This window comes from Corvus cornix, chromosome Z (assembly GCF_000738735.6).
Source record: "Corvus cornix cornix isolate S_Up_H32 chromosome Z, ASM73873v5, whole genome shotgun sequence".
Taxonomy (NCBI): domain Eukaryota; kingdom Metazoa; phylum Chordata; class Aves; order Passeriformes; family Corvidae; genus Corvus; species Corvus cornix.
This window is the reverse complement of record NC_046357.1, coordinates 3,132,624-3,154,366: the sequence shown is the minus strand read 5'-3', so window position 1 is coordinate 3,154,366 and position 21,743 is coordinate 3,132,624. Positions and strand designations below refer to the sequence as shown.

Below are 21,743 nucleotides of genomic sequence, written 5' to 3'. Positions count from 1 at the left end.
AAAGCTACAAGAAATAAAATAAACACAATACTTATAATGACCATACCTAGTAATAAGAACCGCATTATCATGGTGGGCAATCCCATTTTCTGGAATGGTGTTTCCATCACTTTGGTGGGAGAGAATGGATTTCTGCCACTTACAGAAGCTATCGAGGGACTTGTCTGCATGGTGGTTTATCTCCAAGTTTGGCTGCAATACAACATGCATACCAGAAATGTTCCAAACAAATTACTAAGGTCAGTTGTTAAGCCTTCTGAAAACTAAAATGGGACTATAATTAGAAGCAGTGGTTTCTAGGAATAAACTCTTCTTGCCAAATTTTATTTCTGTAAAATCTGACCCCAAGTTCAGCTGTGTATTACTGAACCATCATTCTTTCCGCTCCAACTTTAATAATCATTATGTCAATACAGAAAAAAAAAAAAATCAAAATACAGATCTAAAAATAAAACTGACATCCCCGAAGGTGTAATAATAATCACCTGAAGCAAGAATAGATCTCTCTGAGATGATACACGAGGAATATTCATTTGAACTGCTTCATCTTGATTAAAGTAGTGAAAAATTACATGATAGGTTTGTACTTAGAGGCAGCCACTTCAAGCTATAACTAAATGAACTCTGTATTATACAATAATGTGCTTTGTATTTCACAGGTATAAAGCTTAGCACAACAGTCCTTACCTGATCTTCAGTGAGGACAATCAAACGTGTCACTATAATATTCACAACGTTTCCTAGACTGGAATCACGATAAAGTTTGGCAACCTGACCTCCAGAAAATAAGAAAAGGCACAAAGTCAGACAAGAAACACTACTTGCTTCCTAAATGGTTAAAAATTAACCCAATTTCCTCATGTAGTTCCATAATGTAAGGTATCACTGTCACCTAAATACAAGTTATTTTTTGACCAAAAAATTCAGTAAAAAAAAACCTTTTGAGTCATACTTTTCAATTGAAACTGTTTATATCTCGTTTCATAAATCATCCAGCACAATGAGGATTTAGAGTGTCAATATAAGCAGAATAGAACTGTAAAATCTGTACATAATTATTTGAATTCAATATTAAAGACAACAATTTAAAAGTGATCACAACATACGTCTTGACAGAAAAAGTACTGCATTTTTCCCAAAATGCTAAGATTTTCAGTATTTTAACTATTCATTCCTGCAAGCTAGTACATATATTAAGGCATTATTCCTGGCAATAAATAAACACTCGACAGGTCCATTATCATTACAGTACGTATGTATTGATACGAACACAGAGAAGGATGAAACTTACAATATTCATTACACTCAAAATGTAGTGTTCAATGTCTTTGCGACCATGGTATCCCACCATCATTTTGTCTGCTACTACCAGCGTTTCCACAAACCGTTCAAGGCTTACAGATCTCTTCTGCCGACTATGACTACTTAGTGTGTCATTGACTGGAAGTGAAGCTGGAAAAGCAGATGCATCATTCATCCACCAAGATTTGCCGCTTCTTGTGAGGTCTTCTAGGAACCAAAACAATTAAATTCTTGAGAGGGGGTCACTAGTAAAACGCATTCAAATGCACCTGTTTTATGTTGAGATTGCCATCTTCAAGGTTCTAACAAAGAAGTCTTTCTTGAGGCAAAGAAAAATCAACTTTATTTAATTCCTAACTTATTTTTAAAAACTTATATAATGAAAAGCCTACTTTGAACTCCAATAATCTCAACTCTCCTTAAATTTGAATTAGGATGATAAATCTACAGTCTTCTCTTAACAAATCTGATTTTGCACATTTATGTTGCTACTAAAGATTACTTATAATTAGCCACAAGCACATGACAGAGTTTTAGGAATGAGAACAAGACAGCTACAACATCTGGGAAAAAAAAATACTAGAAACCAAAAATCCAAAATTAATGTAAAAGTTATCAAAATTTACTAACAAATTAAATATGCTCATAAAACACTAAAAAGTTTTTTCTCTCCTGCAAAAGTCTGTAATTTTTAGGCAGTTAGGGTTACATACCTAAAATGAATCCATTTTCTCTTCAGAAAGCTATCAGATTATATTTTATCTACCTTGTGAACTAACTATAACAAAAAGTTTTAAATGGTCTGACATGAGATAATTGCCACAGTTATTTTAACACTAATTGCAGTTCAAATATGTTGATTCTTGTTTTTCTTTCAGGTAAATATATAGAAAAAAATATTTCTTGTCTGCAAGAAATAAATCATTAAAAATCCAAGGAGCTGTAATTATCAGCAAAACAAATATTACAAACTGACTTTGAATTCTAATTCCTGTCCTCAGGACAAAATTGAACCCATCCTATCCTGCAAAACTGGCTTTTTTGGTGTGTATCCCTTTTCCACAAGAGCCAACACAGATCTCAAGCTAAAGTTTAGCAAAGTATATTGCTAGTCTGGTTTTATCCAAGTAGAATTTCAAAATACCCAAGTTATTTTTGGTATTTACAGATGAGCATAAGAACATTAATAGATACATTTATAACTGTCTGAACAGGACTCCTCAAGTGAGCAATTTCTGAGATGCATCATTACCTCTACTAAAATAAGGTCAGCTAAGGATGATTAGAGATAGAACCAGTACCTCCCATATAAAAGCAGTGCTTTCTGCAAGTCAGCTACGCACACTGCTTTCAAAGAGGAAAACTACACCGCAAGGTATGAATGTATGTTCAGATCAAAACCAGGAATACAAAGCTTCAGCATTCTCACTCTTGCAGTGTTTCATCACTTTTGAGGCTATGGTATTGGCTTTAAAAGGCGCATATTTTAGAAAAGTCAAAAAATTTAAATCAACCTGGTAGTTATAAAAACACCAGTAACAAAATTGTCCTCACTCTGCAATCCATTCTAAAAAAAAAAACCTGCACAAAGTATTAAAGCCTGGTTTGGATTCTACACTGACTAATAAATTTTTTCCTGGTTTTCACCTCTATTGTACAAAATTCAAAGCTTCTTGTATAGTTCAAAGATTTTCATCTCACTTAAACAGTGACTTAGGAATGTCGAATTTTCTCTGATAGCTACTGTACTAAAATTTTTTTTAATTCATTCTTTTTCAAATAACAAATGCTGATGTTTCTGATGCTCTTGGAGTGCTAGAAGTAGTTTAGAAACGCAATATTGCTTCCACATTAATTCAAAATTTTCACTCGAAGATGCAAATTATTCTAAACATTTGAAAACTTCTGACTTCAAGCATAAAACTTACAGAGGACAAAAAAGATTATTCTGGAATCATCTTAATACTATCTTTTAAACAAAGGTTTCAGGAGACTTCAAAAGAACAACCATTTCTCATTTTCTTATCAGATAAGAAGCTTAGGCTCCAGCTGATCTCAAAGTAATGAGAAAGCTGGAAATAGTCCTTGCGCTCCAGGATCTATCAATGCTTATGCTGTTTTTCTCTAAAAAGCACTAAATAATGCTGGCTAAATTATTTAAAATGCTGAAATATATCAATAAATAAAGATCTGCAATTTATTTAACAGAAATACTTATGTGGCAACTTACATCATTCTTTCGCCATATTCATAGGTTAAAAAAAAGAAAATTAAACTCAATCAACATTGAACATAGTTATAAGGAAGTAGAAAAGGGAAAAAATGGAAAGGAAAAATAAAGAAAAAAAAAAGAAAACCAACCAAAACAAACCAAACCAAAAAAAAAAAAAAACAACCAAAAAAAACCACCCAAAAAAATCAGGAAAAACACTATAATTAACCCCAAAATAATTATGGCAATAGTATTAAATTAGGTTTTACACTGCAACTGCAAAGAAATCCAAACCCATGTAAACATGGAGTTCACAACTACAGTTCACAAGGTTTCCTACGTCAGTTATCTAAGATATTGGGTGGTGGTCAAGGTGGAGAGAAAGAGGCACAAATAGAAAAACATCTCAAAATGAAATAGCAAACTTATGTTAGATGCAACTATGACAATATTTTGAAGAGAAACATTATGCTGCTTTTTTCTAAATATTTTAGCACCATTATTTCATGCATCTAGCAAGCTTTTATTTCATTTTATAATACACCAACTGTAAAGTCTGACACAAGTGAAATCACTATTTATATCAAAATATAGTAGAGCTATCCAGAAATAATTTGCCACTCTGCAGTTTCCATATGTCAATTTTCGTTGTTTCTTATCCAAATACAGCATTTTGCAAGATAATCCAGTGGTCTCAAACCCCACTGAAGTAATTGGAATTTGGCAGTGGAAAATTTCTTACCAAGGCCTTAGGGATTTCAGCTGTATTTATTGAAACGTAATTAATTGGTGACAATACATACATGACACACAATTTCAATGTTTTATTTTTGGAACATTTTTATGTTTAAATGCTTAAAATATAATTTAAATTGTGAAAATCTATCCTATGCTCTTATCTGAATCTCCTTGCCTCTCCAATTCTCCTTTTGTATTAGCTATCATAATTCCACCATCTATTATGAAGCAGTCCATCACTTATTCATCCCAGTCAATTCTGATCATGCCTTCACCAAATTTTGTATTCCACTTTCTATTCTATTATTGTCTGAGAAAGATCAGAAACTACACTCCCTTTGTCTCTATCAACACTTCAAAATCCTGACCATTTCCCTGATGGAGACAGGTACAGAACAAACTAGGTTACAGTAGGGGAAACGTGACAAATAACTCACACAGTCACTCAAGCAGATTCCTCCCTGAATATAATACTAGGAAAACTGTTCTGAAGGTAAAGTTAAAATCGGTCTCCAGACAAAATAAATCATACACTGCCAAGAGGTAGTTACAGCTTTGTCATGACTGCATTTTAAAACACAAAATTGGACTGTTCGAAACTTCCCAAACCAGTCAAATTCCCTAAAGATCACTGAATACCTGGCTTTAATCCTTGGGTGTGAAAGCTGCAAAACTGAAAATTAATATTTGACTTTACTTTTTAGCTATTACATTTTTTTAGGTATTTCGGGATGCTTTGTATGCCATTTCCCTTCAAGATAAAGCTGCAACAGTGCTCAGAAAATGAGTTTAAAAGGCTTTGGTACCCATGAGGGTAAAATAGAATGTCATCTGGAAAAGCAAGACCTTGCAGTCTTGGCAGAGAACAAATTTTTTTAGACATTTTCATGAAGTGCAAATAGTATACAGAACAACATGAAAAGGAGAAACTGAGATGAATGAGCATCGTCATAATCTCAGGCTTGTAAAAAGCAGTGCTTTAGTACTTCAGTAATTAAGGATTCTGGGATATAAAAGCTCAGGGAGTGCACAGGAGCTTCCAAGAACAAAGGTATCACCAATTATCCAAATTAATAAATGCTAAATATTACACCACATTTTACAAAAAATGCATGCAAGATGTATAGCTCTAATCAACCTATGATCCATGCGACAGATACCACCAGAATAACTGAACACAACCTGACAAAACTAGCTCCCTCTGCTTCATAGCTTGGAGGAGAATGACTTCTAAGCATTACTCTAGAAGACAAGATCCAACAGAAGCCAATATCCTTTCTTTTTGTAGGGATATAATAAGGGTAAAAATTGCATGTTCCTACATTTCAAAACCTTCCACTTATTTCAAGGGGCTTAAGTGACAGCTGTCCCTGCAAAATGAATATATACTACCACCTTATTTTACAATTAATTAGCAGGCAGTAACAGTTAAGAGACTTGTTTAGCAATATTAGAAGAATGTGTATTGATTAATGCTCTCAAAACAGAAGTTACATACATGAAGTCTGACATTCCATAAACACAATTAACTGAAACACTCAAGAAAAAAAACTGTCTCCCAAGAATAGGATCTTGTAGACACTCTGTACTGTAGGCTTAGACAGCTGGTACCACTAAACATTATAAACTCCAAAAGAAGCTAAAATAAATTACATCAAAGAGGAGTGATTTTTTTTTATTTTAAGATTAGTTATTGTCTGCTCCATGCACTGAATTTCATGGAATACAACTGTCTGGACCGAACTTTTAAGAATAAGCTACTATTGAAATATAAACAATTGACAAGGTTAGAACATTTTTCTAAGTATGTTAAAAAAACAATTACTTTTGTGCTCTAAAAGAACTTGTCAGATTTACTCCATGCTGTCTTCAGGAAATTAGTTTTAAAGTTAATCAAGGGCCATGTCAGAGTACTTGAAAAGTATATCTGTAGAAGTTAAAACTACTTTACAAAGAAAATATCTCTCCATCAAAACTATATAATCCTTCCCATAAGGCACATGTAAATCACATATTTGACTATAACAGAATAATATCAACCAACTGGACCAAAACCCAGTACCAAATCACCATAAACCTCTGTAAACAAGAAAGATGTGGACTCAGTTCCAAACATATTGATAACCATAATGCTGACATATTTATTGCATATCAAGTTTCTTCAAATGAGATGAAGCACATATTAAACATTGAGCTGTAATATGTAGTCACTCAATCATGTTTTCCTGTTGAGGAATGAAGTACATTTATACCCATTTTGAGGAAGCCGGTGCTCACTTCCACCACTGTACACAACACAGGCATAAAACAAGACTTATTCCCGATGTCTTAGTTTTTGAAATACACTATATTCTCAATCTGAAGCTGGGAAAAAAAAAAAAAAAAAAGCAAAACTACTTTTCAACAAAATATTAGAACACCCACAAGGAGGATTCTCATTGCTATATTCTCCACTGCGCCTTAAATATGAAACAAGCAAGATCTTAAAATACATCTTAGGTTATCATTTTTTAAAAGGAATGACACTCATTCTTCTTTACCTGAGACTCCACAGTGACTGTGATCATAGAGGTGTTGCTGGTGCATGGTAGATTTTTTGTATATAACATGAGGATGACCATTCTCGTAACTATAGTCACTAGAATCTTCTGTTATATTCCTTAAAGGCTCAATAAAATACTCCTCATCTTCTGTAGCAATGACTCCATGCTTAAAGAAGCAGATAAGAAAACAAAAGCTTACAAAAGACAACATGAAACTACTACCACAAAACTTAACTTTGAAAAACATTCTCTGTGAAGAAATCCACAGCTAGAAGCCAACACATAAAACAGTGCATGAGCCAGCTCTCCTCTGCTGATTTTAGTATGAGCAGGAGTGGAAGCCTACAAACAACACAGTGAGAAAAAATAAAATTATTATAGTCCTATTTTTGGAGTACTTTCACCTTTTTTTTTGGTGGATGCAGTTAAAAAAGCAAGAGATATTCTCAGAATATTACAAATAGTGTCTTCACAGATATGTTCCAAAACTACAATGATTCCCATTAAAAATTACACCAAGCCATTATGGCAACATCTGTCCAATATCGCTCTGTGATGCCACATTGCTATATGCTTAAAGCCAAACACTTCAAAGACAAACACCATGAAGGATTAATTTTAGGACACATATTCAAAGAAACTATTTATTATTTTACATCCAGACACAATCCCAAAACTGAGCTAGTTAATAGAAATCAAATTATTTATATTGACTTAGGTTACACTGTCTACAAAGCATTCAGTCCATAAAAAGTCTTGCCACAAATCTAGCAAGTAAGAGTTATTGCAGACTGTATACTACACCTCATTCTCCATAACAAATGAACATTTTCTTTTCCTCATACTGCAGTGCAGAATAGCAGATATTCTATTCTCATAACTTTCACATTTGTGAACTCAGCTTCTTCCAAACAGGAAGTGGTTTATGGAAGAAAGGGGAGATTTCAGGCCAACTATGCAATTTCCTGAACCTTCAGCAATTAAAACTGAACTTTAGCAAAAAATTCAGGTTTTGGATCCTTTCAGATATATAGAAATAGTGGGGAATAAGCCCCAACAGATTTCTGCACCCATATTTGCTAAACAAAAAATTCTGATACCCTTATGTAGAAAATTCTGAATGTATAAACTTTCTACACAGGGAAGAGCTATTCATCAGACAGGGGCCTGGGAGCAGGAACTTCTACATTCATATCCTGACTTGGTGAATCTCAAATTTCTACCACACCTCTGATCTGTAAAACAAGTACTATGCATGAATCTTTTTTTAAGACCTCTATGATCAGCCATAAGACTACTTGCTCCATAGCTGCTCTAAGTATCATAAAGCTGTTTTCAAAGATCAGAGCTTGCCTTTGTACTCTTGGTCAAAGCTCTCATCCTGCTACCGTTTTGTACATAAAATGCCTACCGTTCTTCACTTCTGAAACAACAACATAAAACTTATAAAATAAAAAATCCTATGCAATATGTCAGAAACAACAGTATTTTCCAAACAGAACTGTATAATAAATTGTGAAAAGTATATGTATGAACAGCTTTCAATTACTCATTTGTGAATGCAAAAATACTTCAGGGGTATTTTTCATTACTAACTCAATTATTAACTCAGAATGTAACATCAGGGTCTAAATTCACCTGGAAGATGCCAGTATCAAATTCCTCTCACAATGCCTTCTTGTTACTTGAAGTCTAAGGTTTTACTAGAAAATAAATCATTTACTGGTATACTGCAGCTTAAATAGTATTGAAAATATAAACCAAATTGTAACTGGGCTTGCCAGATGCGCAGAAAGAACCTTGACAGTTTGGACTGCATCCAGTGTGGATGTCAGACATCTGGGTTCAAGTGAATCCTGAGCCATTGTAAGCTCTGCTATTATGCTCCCACAGGAACAGAGTCCTGCAGAGTGGTTCTGGCCAACCCCATCAGCCTGTCTGCCTCATGCCAAGCCTGAGAAAACAGAGGTACCATCCAATCTGTGGCATTGTCTCTCAGACTGAGTGGGTCCTAATTTAAATTCCTCCAGAGCATACATCCTTCCTATCTGTACTCAAGTCCAGCCATGTTTACAAGCCTAAGCATGAATAAGATAATTATATCAGGTACTGAAACTGGTAGTTGTAAGTGGCAAGATTACCTCAGAGGAACTAAGTCAATTCAGATAGCATAAATACTTAATTGCAGCACTAATTCTCTATACAAATTGCATATTTGCTCCTTCAAATAACTAAAAAATGTCTGCAAACAATGGTCACAGTTCCTTCAGGTACCAGCAGTTAAAATGGTAGGGAGAGTATCACAACTTTTTCCAATGCCTAGCTGATATCTGATCTCATTTGCCCAAACACTATGGTGTTTAAGAAGAGATATTTTAATAACATTTAGTTAAGGAACTGCAAATAAATTTTAACATAATCTACCAGCAGGCAGTGAAAACATATATGTAGTCAGTCACTGCAGTCAAACAAGTGATTCCATCAGCACGGAAACACACTGACCCAGCATATGCACTTCCCATAAGTCTGGCATAGGTATACCATTTTAAGCCTAACAGTATTTTTGCTTGCAAACAAAACTGCTCTTCCAGTGCTAAATTGATGCAAGTGATCTTGTTGAATCACAGTGATTCAACAGTGAAATCACAGCTTTTTAAGAAGCACTCTAAGTTCTGCGACTAAAAAGTACCTTGGTGACAGCCAGCATATAATCTGAGTTTCAAAAATTCATGTGGCTAGAGATACTTCCATTGTTTATGTATTCAGCAATGCCTGATTAATACATAGTGGGAAGTATACTATTATATGCAAACCAACATTCTAAATAGCAGCTTTGACTTATAATCCACTATTTAAGGAAAACAAGACTTCAGTTGAAAAAGGAGTTTGAAATAATGCCCATTTAAAGCACTAAAATGAATTAATTTTCATTTTCTTTTTAAGTGTCGCTATTGTATTTTAGCAGTTCATAAATTAAACTTCTGTTCCAAAGCATCAGAAATATCATTAAGACATAAGAATGACCAGAAAAGGTTTTGACAAAATACCATGAATATAAGAAACAAGCTGAATGCACCAAGTACGTTACTACAAGGAACATTCCCAAGATTATTATCTAAAACAGATTGTTTGAGGTCCTGTGTTATCCAATCCCACTACAGACTGCCAACTCATGCTAACATATACAAGGTCTGGTTCCAGCAGTTTGACATGCTCAGACAAATCTGTGAATCCACGTGGAGTTCCCCTGAATTTGTGAAAAAGAATCTTTTTCTGTCAGGCCGTCCAGCCAGTGCCTTAACCTCCTTCAGATGGGGCACATCCATCAGTTGCAAAAGGAAACAGAATTATGGGGGACAAGTAAGCGCATGCCTTTTCCACACAGTACTACTGTTTCACAATTTTTCCATGTCTTGAATCTTTTTAGGCTTTATACTTTGTCCATTTTTAATATAAAGTAGTAATAACGGGAACTTCTGAAAATGTGTCAGTGTTGTTCAGTATGTCAACACTTGGCTATACACTGTGATTTTATGACTGAGAAAAAAAGATTCCGTTAACTTACTGCGCTCTCAAAGATGAAAAAAATAGTGATCTGGCCTGAGACAGCACATCATGGAATCTAACAATGCATCTTAAAACTAGGATAGGGAGAGCTTGTATATAACTTTCTGAATAATGTTATACTGCAAAAACATACAAGTATCAAAGATAGCCCTAAAGACACTGATATAGAATTATTTCACATACAGTCAAAAATACCATAGTACATGCACATGATAATCTATAAAACTAGATGTATTCTTTAGAGTAAATTCAGCCTTCAAATGAGCTAACTCCTAGGAAAATTATTAGTAATTTATAAATACATGTATTTAGAAATACATGAAGCAAACATTAAGTCTTCCAGAAATTCCAACAACTGCCCATTAAACAAGTAAGCTCATGCTTTTAAGCCACAGCCACCTACCTGTGCTTTCTTTATCATTTCTGGATGGAGGTAACTGTCCAGCACAAACATCATGCAAGGCATAAACTTCACATATATGGAAATACTGTGTCTTTTACATTAACCATTTACTTGGGACCACAGTAGCCTCAAAATAGTTCCTACTACTGACCTTTTCAGCCCAAAATTACAAAATCTGCTACCATGCAAAACTTGTTTGAGCACTCAGTTAAGAGCTTTGACACCTGGCAGAAGACAAAGGTGAATGAGAATGCGAAAAGTTTGGGGTTTGCTTGATTCCATTACCGAAGACTCCAAAACTTCTTTGAGGTTTGCTCCTTTCAGAGTCAGTCAAACTCCATTCCCCAGAGGTGAAGTTCTTCTCTCTTCAGCCAGTCTACCACCATTTCTTTTCTTCTTTCCTTCAGTATGAAACACTCAGCTTAGAGAATGCCTCAGTCTGGTTGCCTAAAGGTCCTAAAGTGCTGCTCATTGCAGGCTCTTTCATGATACAGCCAAACCTGCAATCCATCCACAAGTGCAGCATCCACTACAGCACATATGAGCTTGGAAGCTAGCAAGCCTGCAGACAAGACCTTCAGTTTCCTCACATGAATGCTCACTGGATTATAGAGCTTTCCTCACAACTTCAGACAATTTATAGCATAATCAGGGCCCAGCAGATGGAAACTGCTGGAGTGAAACTTCAGTAAGCAGCAGCCTGTAATTCTAGGACACTTGGTAATGAGAAATATAGAGGGAGAGGCTGAAACAAGAAACAGTGAGAGGAAAATGAACTGACTGCTTGTCACTTTTATTATAATGAAACTGAGAGAAAGCCCTCCTTACACTTATCTTAAATATAAGTGTTCTTCAAAGTCATGCAACATATGTTATTTAAATCATGCTCTCACATAACCACTCTGAACTAACTAACTAAACAGAGTAATTCAAGACATTCAATAAGGGGAAGAAATTTGACCTATTTGTCAACAGTGAAACGTAACAGGACAACTGGAGTAAATGTAACGCATACATTTTGTTTGTGAGCAACATTCACTGTTAATGATTACTTATTACCTGCTTTAAACTTCCAATGACCGGCTTTGATACAGATGTCAATCAAGGGCTATTAGAATATGATTGGCAGTCACTTACAGACCAGCAATCAAACTGGAAAATACAATGAATGCCTTAAATATAAAGCATTCTGAACTATTGCTAAGTTTAAACAAGTAATATTGTCTTCAATATTCACTGCCAATGGCTTTATTAAACATGTTCTAACCAGCGGCTGTGGAACAAAACATTCATTACTAGGAAACATCATTCAAAAATAACATTGTGATGGCTTTATCTGAACTTGTGTGCCTAAAGACTGAATTTGAATTAAGGCTGCCTTAATACCAGAAAGACAGACAAAAGAACTGACAACAACCACAGTCACTGAAGATGACAATTTAACTGGGAAACACTCTACACTGAAGTTAACTTACAAACACAAAGTTAACATACTGACACCTAGAACCACAGGCACCTTCACTCCAGCAAAATGGACAGCCTGAGGGCAAAGGGAAAACCTGCAGCAATGGGAGTGCTAACTGTCACCTCAGGGTGTTGGGCAAACCAAAGCAAAAAAAAAGATTCTGCTTCCTCATGACATCTTCCACGCGCTTTTGAAGAAAATTAAGTGCCATGAGGAGCAACAGATGAGCAAAGACAACAGGAAAATATGGGCTTTTTTCTGCTTCATCCCACTTTTATTTTCCTAACATGAAAGGAAAACGAGAGTCAGCTAGGGCAAGGGCAGGAGTTCTTGGCTCACTGCCTTAGCCAAGGTCAAAGAGGAACTGAAATGGGATCACCATGGCACTTACTGCAGGCTCCAAGGGGACCAACTAGTCTGTGCACCAATTAGCAGAAATTCTGGAAATAAAGAGGCATGCAGCCTCTTTTAAAGAAATGAGTTCTGAAAGAAGGGACTTGGTCTCCATCATATTTTTAGCTGAAAAGAACTCAAAGGCAAAGATGGAGTGTACTAACGTTGAAGCTTGAATAACTGTGACAGAGGGGAAAAAAAAAAGCTATTACATGGAAACTGCAATCAAAGTGAAAATTGTACTAAATTCAGACCTATCTACTATAAGTCTACATGAACAAACTGTGATACCACACTCAATGGAACATCGTTTTAAGTCCATTTCTTTAAAAGTGTTCGCTTAACGCTTGAAATCCCCATTAAATATTTTTCCTCAAGAATCCTCTGAAATGTTAAACTAGACTGTATCAGCGATATCACAAGTAGATGGGTGTAATGCAACCTATCTAGATCTGAAACAGCTGGCTTTTTTTTGAAAATAACATGCCAAGAGGCATTATTCAATAGCACTTCCAAGGATAAATGGAAATAGTTTAGCAAATCTGAGTAATCTTTTTTTTTACTTAGCAATTAGTTAGATCTGCCTATTCCTAACAAGAATATCGACCAGCATTCTACCATAATAAAAACCAGAATGAGTAACCATAATATACATGTATATTTTTACTAGAGAAAACACTGGCTCTTGATTTAGTGCCTTTCTATTTTAGTATTTTGTTACTCAATACTCTTGCTTTTTTAATTCTTTGCATTCGTTTTCTAATTTCTTTCTCCCATGAAGGTACTACTGTCATGTCATCAAAAGATCACCAGTAAGAGAAGAGATGAGACTAAATGAGGTAAGAACTTCCAATCTTCCTTCTAAATGCAAAGGTTTACAATTTAGAAACAAAATCTTTCTGGTAAAAAAGTTATATAATTACTTTCTGATACTGGTACCTGCTAAAGACTTTTCATGTTTTGAACCTATAGCAATGATGATGTCTACACCAAGCAATTCCTCTTGTTTTATTTACTCAATTTCTAAACCCAAATACTCAAAGACAAGCAGGTGTTCAGTTCAATCAACATCTCTCTGTAGAGACTCAGCATCCTGGAGGATCCACTGTTTCCTCCTTCCTGCCCCTTGAGCCTGGAAGGTTCTTACAACTCTAAAGATCTCAGCACAGACCTAATCTTGCAGCCCTAGTGCAGACACTGTAAACACTAAAGAGGTTGCCAGCTAGAAGACTACAGAATTGAGTCTTACTACTTATATTAAGCTTGAAAAACAAACAACTACTTTTCCCCACAACCTAGATCAGGTTTTAGGGGTTTTCTGCACCTTCCTGTCTACTTGCTTCCCACAGGGACTCAAAAAAACTGAAAGATATGCCAATTTAATTCTTCTTCTGTAATTTAAAAGGGACAAGCACACTGTTATACTATAACATTTAATATGGACTTACCAGACCATTGCAGTTGCTTAAGGCCACTTTAGTTGTACTGTGTTGGTCTTGCAAATATCCTGTGTAATGACAGTGGTCTAAGAAATCATGCTTCCATTGTGGTCCATCTTTCCCCCAGTACTCTACTGTAAAATGTCTGGACACCAAATCTGTGTTGAGAGTCAGGTTTAAATGAAAGTGCTTGCCATAGGCAGAAAGTTTAAAAAATAATTTAGATGCTGCCAGTTCTTGGTCATAAGGGTCTGTGCTCCTCCTCCTTCTTGAGGGTTTAGGATTTTTCACAGTAAAGCTGAGGAAGGCTCCATTTTGATCAACCCTTATTGGGATTGTTAGTTGGTAGTGTTCAAGGTAAGACAGGAATTCCTCTTTGTAATCAATCACAAGGTAAGACAGTCCAGGGAGTGGGCATAGAAGAAAAGAAAATATAACAGGAAACAACAAGTAGTAGCATAAACATAGACCATTTTTGGGTAAATTTCATCACTCTCGTGAGTAAAAGTCATTTTCAGTTAAACACACAATGCAGCATTTTACTACATAAAATAAAACATTATTTTCTTTCTTTGTAAGTCAATGAAATGTGTTTGGTTTCCTATTAATTTGCTTATCACTGGAAATATGAAAAAATTTTAATACATATCTTTTCCTATTTACCAAAAAATATGTAAATATTTGGGGCTAACTTAAGAAGGGCATATTTTTCCCAGTGATACCATTCAAAGACAAAAGCTATAAAATCCACTTGCAAGAATACAAACAGTAGTAATGAAAAGGATTATACTGTAAAAACAAGATTAGGTTCTTACTCCCTAGTCTAAAAGCATGTTAATTTTATCATAGCAAGCCTCTCAAGCATTATTAAGTACATTTTACAAGATTTAATTTGCAAGGCTTTCCTACAGTTAAAATTAGACCAAGAGATATTAGAACAAGGAAATTTAATCTGCATGACAATTAATCATGATAAAACTAAGAGCAGAGCCCATATGAGTTTATGAATTATATAAACGTGGTTTAGAAAATATTACACAAATACAAATGCAAAAACACATGCTTCTTGCCAGCTACAGAGATCAAATCCCTACCTTGAGAACTGTATGAGAGCTGGTTGTTACTGTGAAATTCCGATGAAACCATGACTAGGCTCAAAATCCATGTCCACGTCTTCCAAAAAATTTCCATAATTTAGAAAAAGCAGAAAGTTCTTTTTTCTTTCTCCTTGGAGAGCTACCTGTGTGCTATAGAGTTAACTTCACTCCAGAATCGCACCATAACAGGTTTATTTATTTTATACTACTTCCGAATTAACTATAGGATGTTCCACTTTTTGGACAGGTACTTTCTTCTATAGCTGCAGTCATTTTCTCAATTCAAAACAAGTATTTGTAAGATTCCTTAAGATATGAGACAGATGTTAGATTGGATAGTTACTGAACTTGCTCCATTTCTTTTCCTGAAAAACAGAAGAATATGAGTCAAGGCAAATTCTTTCTATTAAAACAGATCTATGCTGGAAAATACTAAGCCATGATAGTGAACTACACAGGGCAACATTTCGAAATAATATTCAGTATCAATTTTATGGTCACCTCCAAGATCACGAGCTTACAAAAAGAAAAAAAATAGAAAAAGGGTTACCATTAACCTTGAAAAGCAGATCCATACAGTTATGACACACTTATCGGGTTCAGGTTATTTTTATGAATTCTTACACCTATTTAGTGTTTCTTGTAGCTCAAATACCGTGTTCAGACTTGTTCCACCTATAATCAATGGTATGCACTCATTGATTTCAACTGTTAATAACAGGTCCCAATATACTGGTAGATAAAGGAAGAACCTGGGAAAGAATCCAGAGTACAGTTATCTGATCTTTCTGAAGCATGTATTTTGTTATTGCTTGGGCTAGGGTTCTGCTTATGCAGACAGAATTCCCATTCACTTAAATGGGAATGCTGCATGTTAGAATACTAAAGAACAGATTTCAGTATCTAAAGCTATTCATCATACACATTCTAATATTTCAAATATTTGTTGTCATTTTTTTTTTCATTTAAAATACTATTGCAACAATCGTAAAAAGCAGCTCTAGCTGCAGCCAGGGATTAAATGGAAGATCCATCCAGTCAACTAACAGTCCACTGTCATGGGACACCAAACTATGTGTTGTGTCAGCTGGTACTCATCAGTCCACTTACACACTCGCAGCACACCTGTGCACAAACTCTGCTGAAGCAGACAATGGAGAAACAGAACACCTAAGAAGGGGAGCTTGTTTAAAATCCGATTTCCACAAGCATACAGAGTCACTTACATATGCACCAGATAAATTTGTCTTTCTAAAATTCTTGGAATGATTTAAAACACTCATTCAGACAGGTAATACAGCTGCAGCTAGTGGATTATTTGTGAAGGTTTTATAAAGAGCTGTAACCTAAAATATCAAGAAAAAATCACATCACCCAAATACCATTTACCAACATTACAATTAATATTTAGGTAACGTAGCTAATTTGAAACCTATCTAATTGTTAATCTGCAAATGAGGTTAATCTTATCTTTTAAATATCTTTCAAGACAGCACCCAGGATTTAATCAGGTTTATAAAGAGACTAAAAGATATTTTGCAAACATGCTTTGTGCTTAGTAGTATTGTTTTCCTGGTGAAGCATAAAGACTTTGTGATGCCATTCACATGGGGCAAGGCCTCAAAGCACACCAATAAAAAAGCTGTTTGCATTGCTATGTAGAACCTTTATTTCCTAGCTAATATTTAGTTACAGTTCCTAGAATTTTGCAAGTTTTGAAGATACATAATTACCCCGTACTCTTTCAGCTAGGTTAGTACAATAAGTAACGCACCTTATTTCTAATCTGAGAATGTATAGTTTCAAATTCTTGTCACTGCATCTTGCTTCATCCCTGTTTGCTAATGAGCTGGTTTCTTTTCCTTGTATGCATAGTTACAATCTGATACAGGCACCTCTGGACACTTCCTGATAAGCAGCTCAACCTATTTAGTTTATCTCATTCGGTATAATCCAGTTTCCAGATGGCCAAATATTTCAGCAGTTTTTCTCTGAACTGTTTCCAAATCACCAGCATCCCTTTTCATCTGCAGACACCAGAACTGGACACTGTAGTCCAGTCATGGCTCATTACTGCCATATATAGAGGTAATAACTGCCTTACAGCTTCTACTTAGCCAAAATATCCTAACAGGGAGCTCACGTTCAGCCTGTTAGGTTGATAATAACTTATCCTAGCATTAAGATCTCCTGAAACGGCAGTACCTAAGGAGCTAGATAGCTCAGAATACTGGACATAAATTAACAGCACCCATTAGTTAGTACCATTATTTATTATTTACCCACCAATGGCCCACATGATGGACCATAACCACATGCTGGTCAATACTGTCAAACAGTCACTCATGTCTAGTGTCCTTGGAGGGGTCCCTGAAGTGGTCTCCCTCATTTCAAGCTTCGTATAAGACCAATCTCCTTTCATATTAAGCTTCAGCAGAAGTTTCAGCAGATTTTTTTACCTCTTCTTCAAAAATATTTATTGCCAGCTTGACCATGGATACAACCTGATCATATGAAGCTATATTAATGTTCCCAGTTGAAGAGTGGTAATGGATGTGAATGATAAAGCACTCAGGTAACCTCAAGATAAAATACTTTCAGTATGATATTTGGTAGGAACCTCAAAGTCTGGACTCTATACCTTTTTTTTTTTATTTATTTCCACCTTCCTTGGCAGCCTATATTCAGCATTTTACTGTAGACTGTTGTTAAGATGCAAAATTTGGTCAACAAATAAGCTTACAGTAAGAAACTTCTAGTGTGTCATGTGGGGAACTACACATTCGTAGGTTTACCAGTGTCCTCAATCACCACCGACAACCACAGACCCCGTCTAACTCTAAGAGCTCTGCCAAATAGGAAAGGAATAGTACAAGATGCTTCCTGATGCCAATGACAAAGCAGCTGCATAGCACTGGCATTTCTGTGAAGGCAGTGATGATAACTGTGGCAGTCCTGTCACTGGTGTCATGAAGTTCCTACTCAGTGACACTCGGTGAGGAGAAAAAAAAGGCCATAGTTTTTGGAGCACTAGTCTTATGAGAGGTGGCTGAGGGAGCTGGGGGTGTTTAGCTTGGAGAAAAGGTGGCTCAGGGATGACTTTACTGCTCTCTACAACTGCCTGAAAGTGTGACGGGGTGGGGGTTGGTCTCTTCTCCCATGCAACCAGCGACAGGAGAGATCACAGCCTCAAACTGCACGGGGTGGTTTAGGCTGGACACGAGGAAGAATTTCTTCACAGAAGGGTGATTAGACATTGGAATGGGGTGCTAAGGACGGTGGTGGTGTCACCATCCCTGGAGGCGTTTAAGGAAAGACTGGATGTGGCACTTGGTGCCACGGTCTAATTGACAGGGTAGTGTTCGATCATAAATTGGACTCAATGACCTCAGAAGTCCTCTTCAATCTAAATGATTCCGTGATAAAGTGGATTACGAGGAGGTGACTAGCCAAACTGCTCAGAGCAGTCATCATGGGAGCCTCCATCTAACCAAAGGTGCCTTGGGCGCATCACTTAACCAGAAGGTAGCTCAAGTTTTAGGACGGGGTAGCATCCGAGACTGGTGTCCCAAGACAACCGCCACACCAGGGGCGTTCACCGCAGAACCGACAGGTTCCGGCGCGCTTCGGGGGCGGCAGCGCCAAGGTCTCCCGTTAGCGGCCGAGGTGCCCGAGAAGACACGACACCGCACCGCCGGACCACAGCGCCCAGACCGCTGCTGCGCCTCGGGGCGGGGTCGAGGAGAGCGACGACCGGGAAAGGGACTCGCCGCTCCGGCGGGCGGGCAGGGGGTTGTCCTCCACGCCCCCGCCCCCGCGGCTCGGCCCCCGCCGCCTTCCCGCCCTCCGCGGCCGGGCCGTGCGGGCGGCGGGAGCCCGCGGTGAGGCGCGGGCAGGGGGCGGCCGTGCGCCCGCCCGGCACTACGAGTGGTTGCTAAGGAAATGGGGAGGGCGGGCGGGAGGGGACGGGGCGGGGGACGGGCATCAATCACACAAATTCAATTACAGGTATCGCGGCTGGCCGTGAAAAGCGTCGCAGGGTTTCAAAAGCCGGGGATTAGCCGTGCCCCCGGGAGCTTCCCCAGGCGAGAACTGCGACACGCAGACCGCGCCGGGAAGAGCTCGGTGAAAAGGAAGGGGGCCGGGGGTGGCCGGGAGGGGGACACGTACAAAGGGAAAGGACCGAACCCTCCTCCCCGGGAATTAACCAGAAGCCGAGGCGTGGGGAGTAAAATTACTGTTGTGCGGGCCCCGGCGTACGACGGGGCTGCCGCCGTATGAATCACACCCCCCACCCCCCCGCCAGCCCCAGGGCTCCCCCGCCGGCCGTGCCGAGGGGGCAGCTGTCACTGCATCTACCGAAAAAGCAACATTCACCCCCCCCCAAAAGTCAACCGGCTAGAAAAATACATGGCTACACACACAGCTCAACACGTACACACATGCACATTATCCGTACACGTCTGCACACAGTTAAAAAAACTGGTACTGAAGCAAACTGGAAGTCACCAGACACACATCCCTCAAAAAAAATTCAGAAGAAAAAAAAAAGCCGTCGTCCCTAGAGAGACAGCAGGGAAGAGTCTGGTTGCTGTGGTGGAGCTGATCCTAAAGTTAACTTTCAGCAGCCCATTTCCAGACAGCAGCGCTGAATCTATTTGGATAAAACGCGTGTGACCCAGACACTTGGCGTTTGGCCCAAACGCGTTGCACCGGCAGCCCAAATAAAAACAAGAGTCTGACTCTTTCCCTCTCTCTCCCTTCTCTCTTCTTGTACAACAATGAAAGAAAGTAGCGTAGACAAAATCCGCACACACATCGCCGGGGAGCGAGAGCCTACTTACCTCCTCCCACCAAACAAAGTCCCTTTGAACCCCAGGCCACTGCGGAGACAGACATACACCGACAAACACGAGTCCGCGGGGTTAAGAGTCTGGCAAATCCCAAGCGGCTCGAAGTAAATCAAAACCACACGCTTCCATGTTCCTGATGAGCCCAGCGAGAGCCCGACATCCCCGCCAGCATCTCTGCGGGACGGCGGCCGCGCCGACCCTCCGAGCCCCGGCACAAAGTGTGCACTTGTCTGACCGCGGCAGCGGACACCGACGGACACGGCACGGCCGAGAGTGGGGCTTCCTCAACTCAGCAGCAATCCGGAATAGCTCTGGGCTGTCGCTGGGGTCTGGGGGCTGCTTTGGTTTTCGTCTGTTGTTTGGTTTTGGTTTGGTTTTGTTTTTCCTTTCCTGCTTCTACCAACGACTTAGTATTCAAAGTATATATTAAAAAAATCTTCTTAAAGTGCACTATTCGAGATGGTACCTGATCAATCACCTCTCTTATCGGCTGAAAAATCCTCGCACCCCCTTCCCCCATCCTCAGAGGTTTCTCTCTGAAATTACTCCAAATGCACCTCGCCTAATGCAAAATAAATCTCCCCCCGCTCCCCAAAGCCCTGCACGCACCATTATTCGGGACACAAAAAAAGCAAAAAGTTTCATTGAATAGTGTGAAATCTTCCTTACCGTTTTCATCTTCAATTTCTGATATAAAGTAAGTTTCAAACAATAGAGATTGCACAGGACGATTCCCGTATTCCTCTCTGCTTTTCCCCTCTGTGCAAGCAACCATCAGGGTTATATTCTCCAACAGAATAAAATTCTCTAGCCTTCCTAAAAGGGGTTTTTAGAAAACGGGTTGGCTTGGCAGGAGGAAGGATGCCATCAATTCACCCAAGCTATCACCCTGCACATTTTGTCTTTCCAACAAAAAAGAGGGGGGGAGGAGGAAGGAGGGAAAAACAGGCTTATATCGGGGTGGGGGTGGGTGCCCTCCTCTTGAGCAGCCTCCTCTGTGCAAAATACCATGTGAATATCATCTGGGTGGGGGGGGGAAGGGGGGAGGGAGGGGGGCCGGGAGACAGAAAGGGGGGGGAAAGAGAGGGGGAGTAGAGGGAAGGCAGGCAGAGCAGGAAGGACTCAGGAAAGTTTGGTTGAAGTAGCCCCAGACCTCCTCCTCTGGCTGCCGGCGCCGGGCCAAGCCGAGCGCGGCGGCGGCAGCAGGGGAGCCTTGGCAGCCTCGCCCGGGGGACGGCGCGGGGCCCGCTGACGTCAGCCTGCAGATGTGCCCCGGGCCGCCGCGCATGCGCGCCCGTCACGTGGCGGCGGGGGGCAGGGGCGCAGCCGGGGGAGCGGCGCCCGGCGGGGGCGGGGGGGGGAGCGGGACCCTCGCTGAGCCGCCTGAGGGCAGCCCGGCCCAGCCGCGGGGCGCCGGCGGCGGGCGCCGGGTACGGGCGCTGCCGGTGGGCGGCGAGCTGGGGCCGCCCCCTGCTGCCATCGCCCCGCTGCCATCGCCCTGCCCGTCCCGCGCCCCCGTTACGGGCGTTAATAAAAGGAAACCTCTTCAACACCATTTCCAGCGGATGGGAGGCGGTGTCTGAAGCCCGCGCGGCCAGCGGCAGCCGGGCCAGCACCGCGCCAGGGTTGAGGGTCCCGGCCCTGCCCGCACAGCGCTTTCAGTTTCATTTGCGGCGGGGAGCAGGGCGGGGGCCGCGGCACCGTGTCCCCGTCTGGCAGGGCTGGAAAGGT

General features: G+C 39.4%; 1 protein-coding gene across 1 annotated transcript in view; it reads right to left on the bottom strand.

Moving 5' to 3' along the window:
* Window positions 1-21,015, bottom strand: part of ADAMTS6 (ADAM metallopeptidase with thrombospondin type 1 motif 6) — a 148,518-nt gene extending 127,503 nt beyond the window's left edge. Inside the window, exons 1-7 of the mRNA XM_039567294.1 lie at window positions 20,682-21,015; window positions 15,157-15,524; window positions 14,072-14,436; window positions 6,793-6,961; window positions 1,292-1,509; window positions 688-771; window positions 47-192 (exon numbers count right to left, since the gene is read on the bottom strand). Coding sequence (XP_039423228.1) covers window positions 47-192; window positions 688-771; window positions 1,292-1,509; window positions 6,793-6,961; window positions 14,072-14,436; window positions 15,157-15,253 — 1,079 coding nt within the window. The 5' untranslated portion in view covers window positions 15,254-15,524; window positions 20,682-21,015. The remainder of the gene's footprint in view (window positions 1-46; window positions 193-687; window positions 772-1,291; window positions 1,510-6,792; window positions 6,962-14,071; window positions 14,437-15,156; window positions 15,525-20,681) is intronic.
* Window positions 21,016-21,743: the final 728 nt, after the last annotated feature.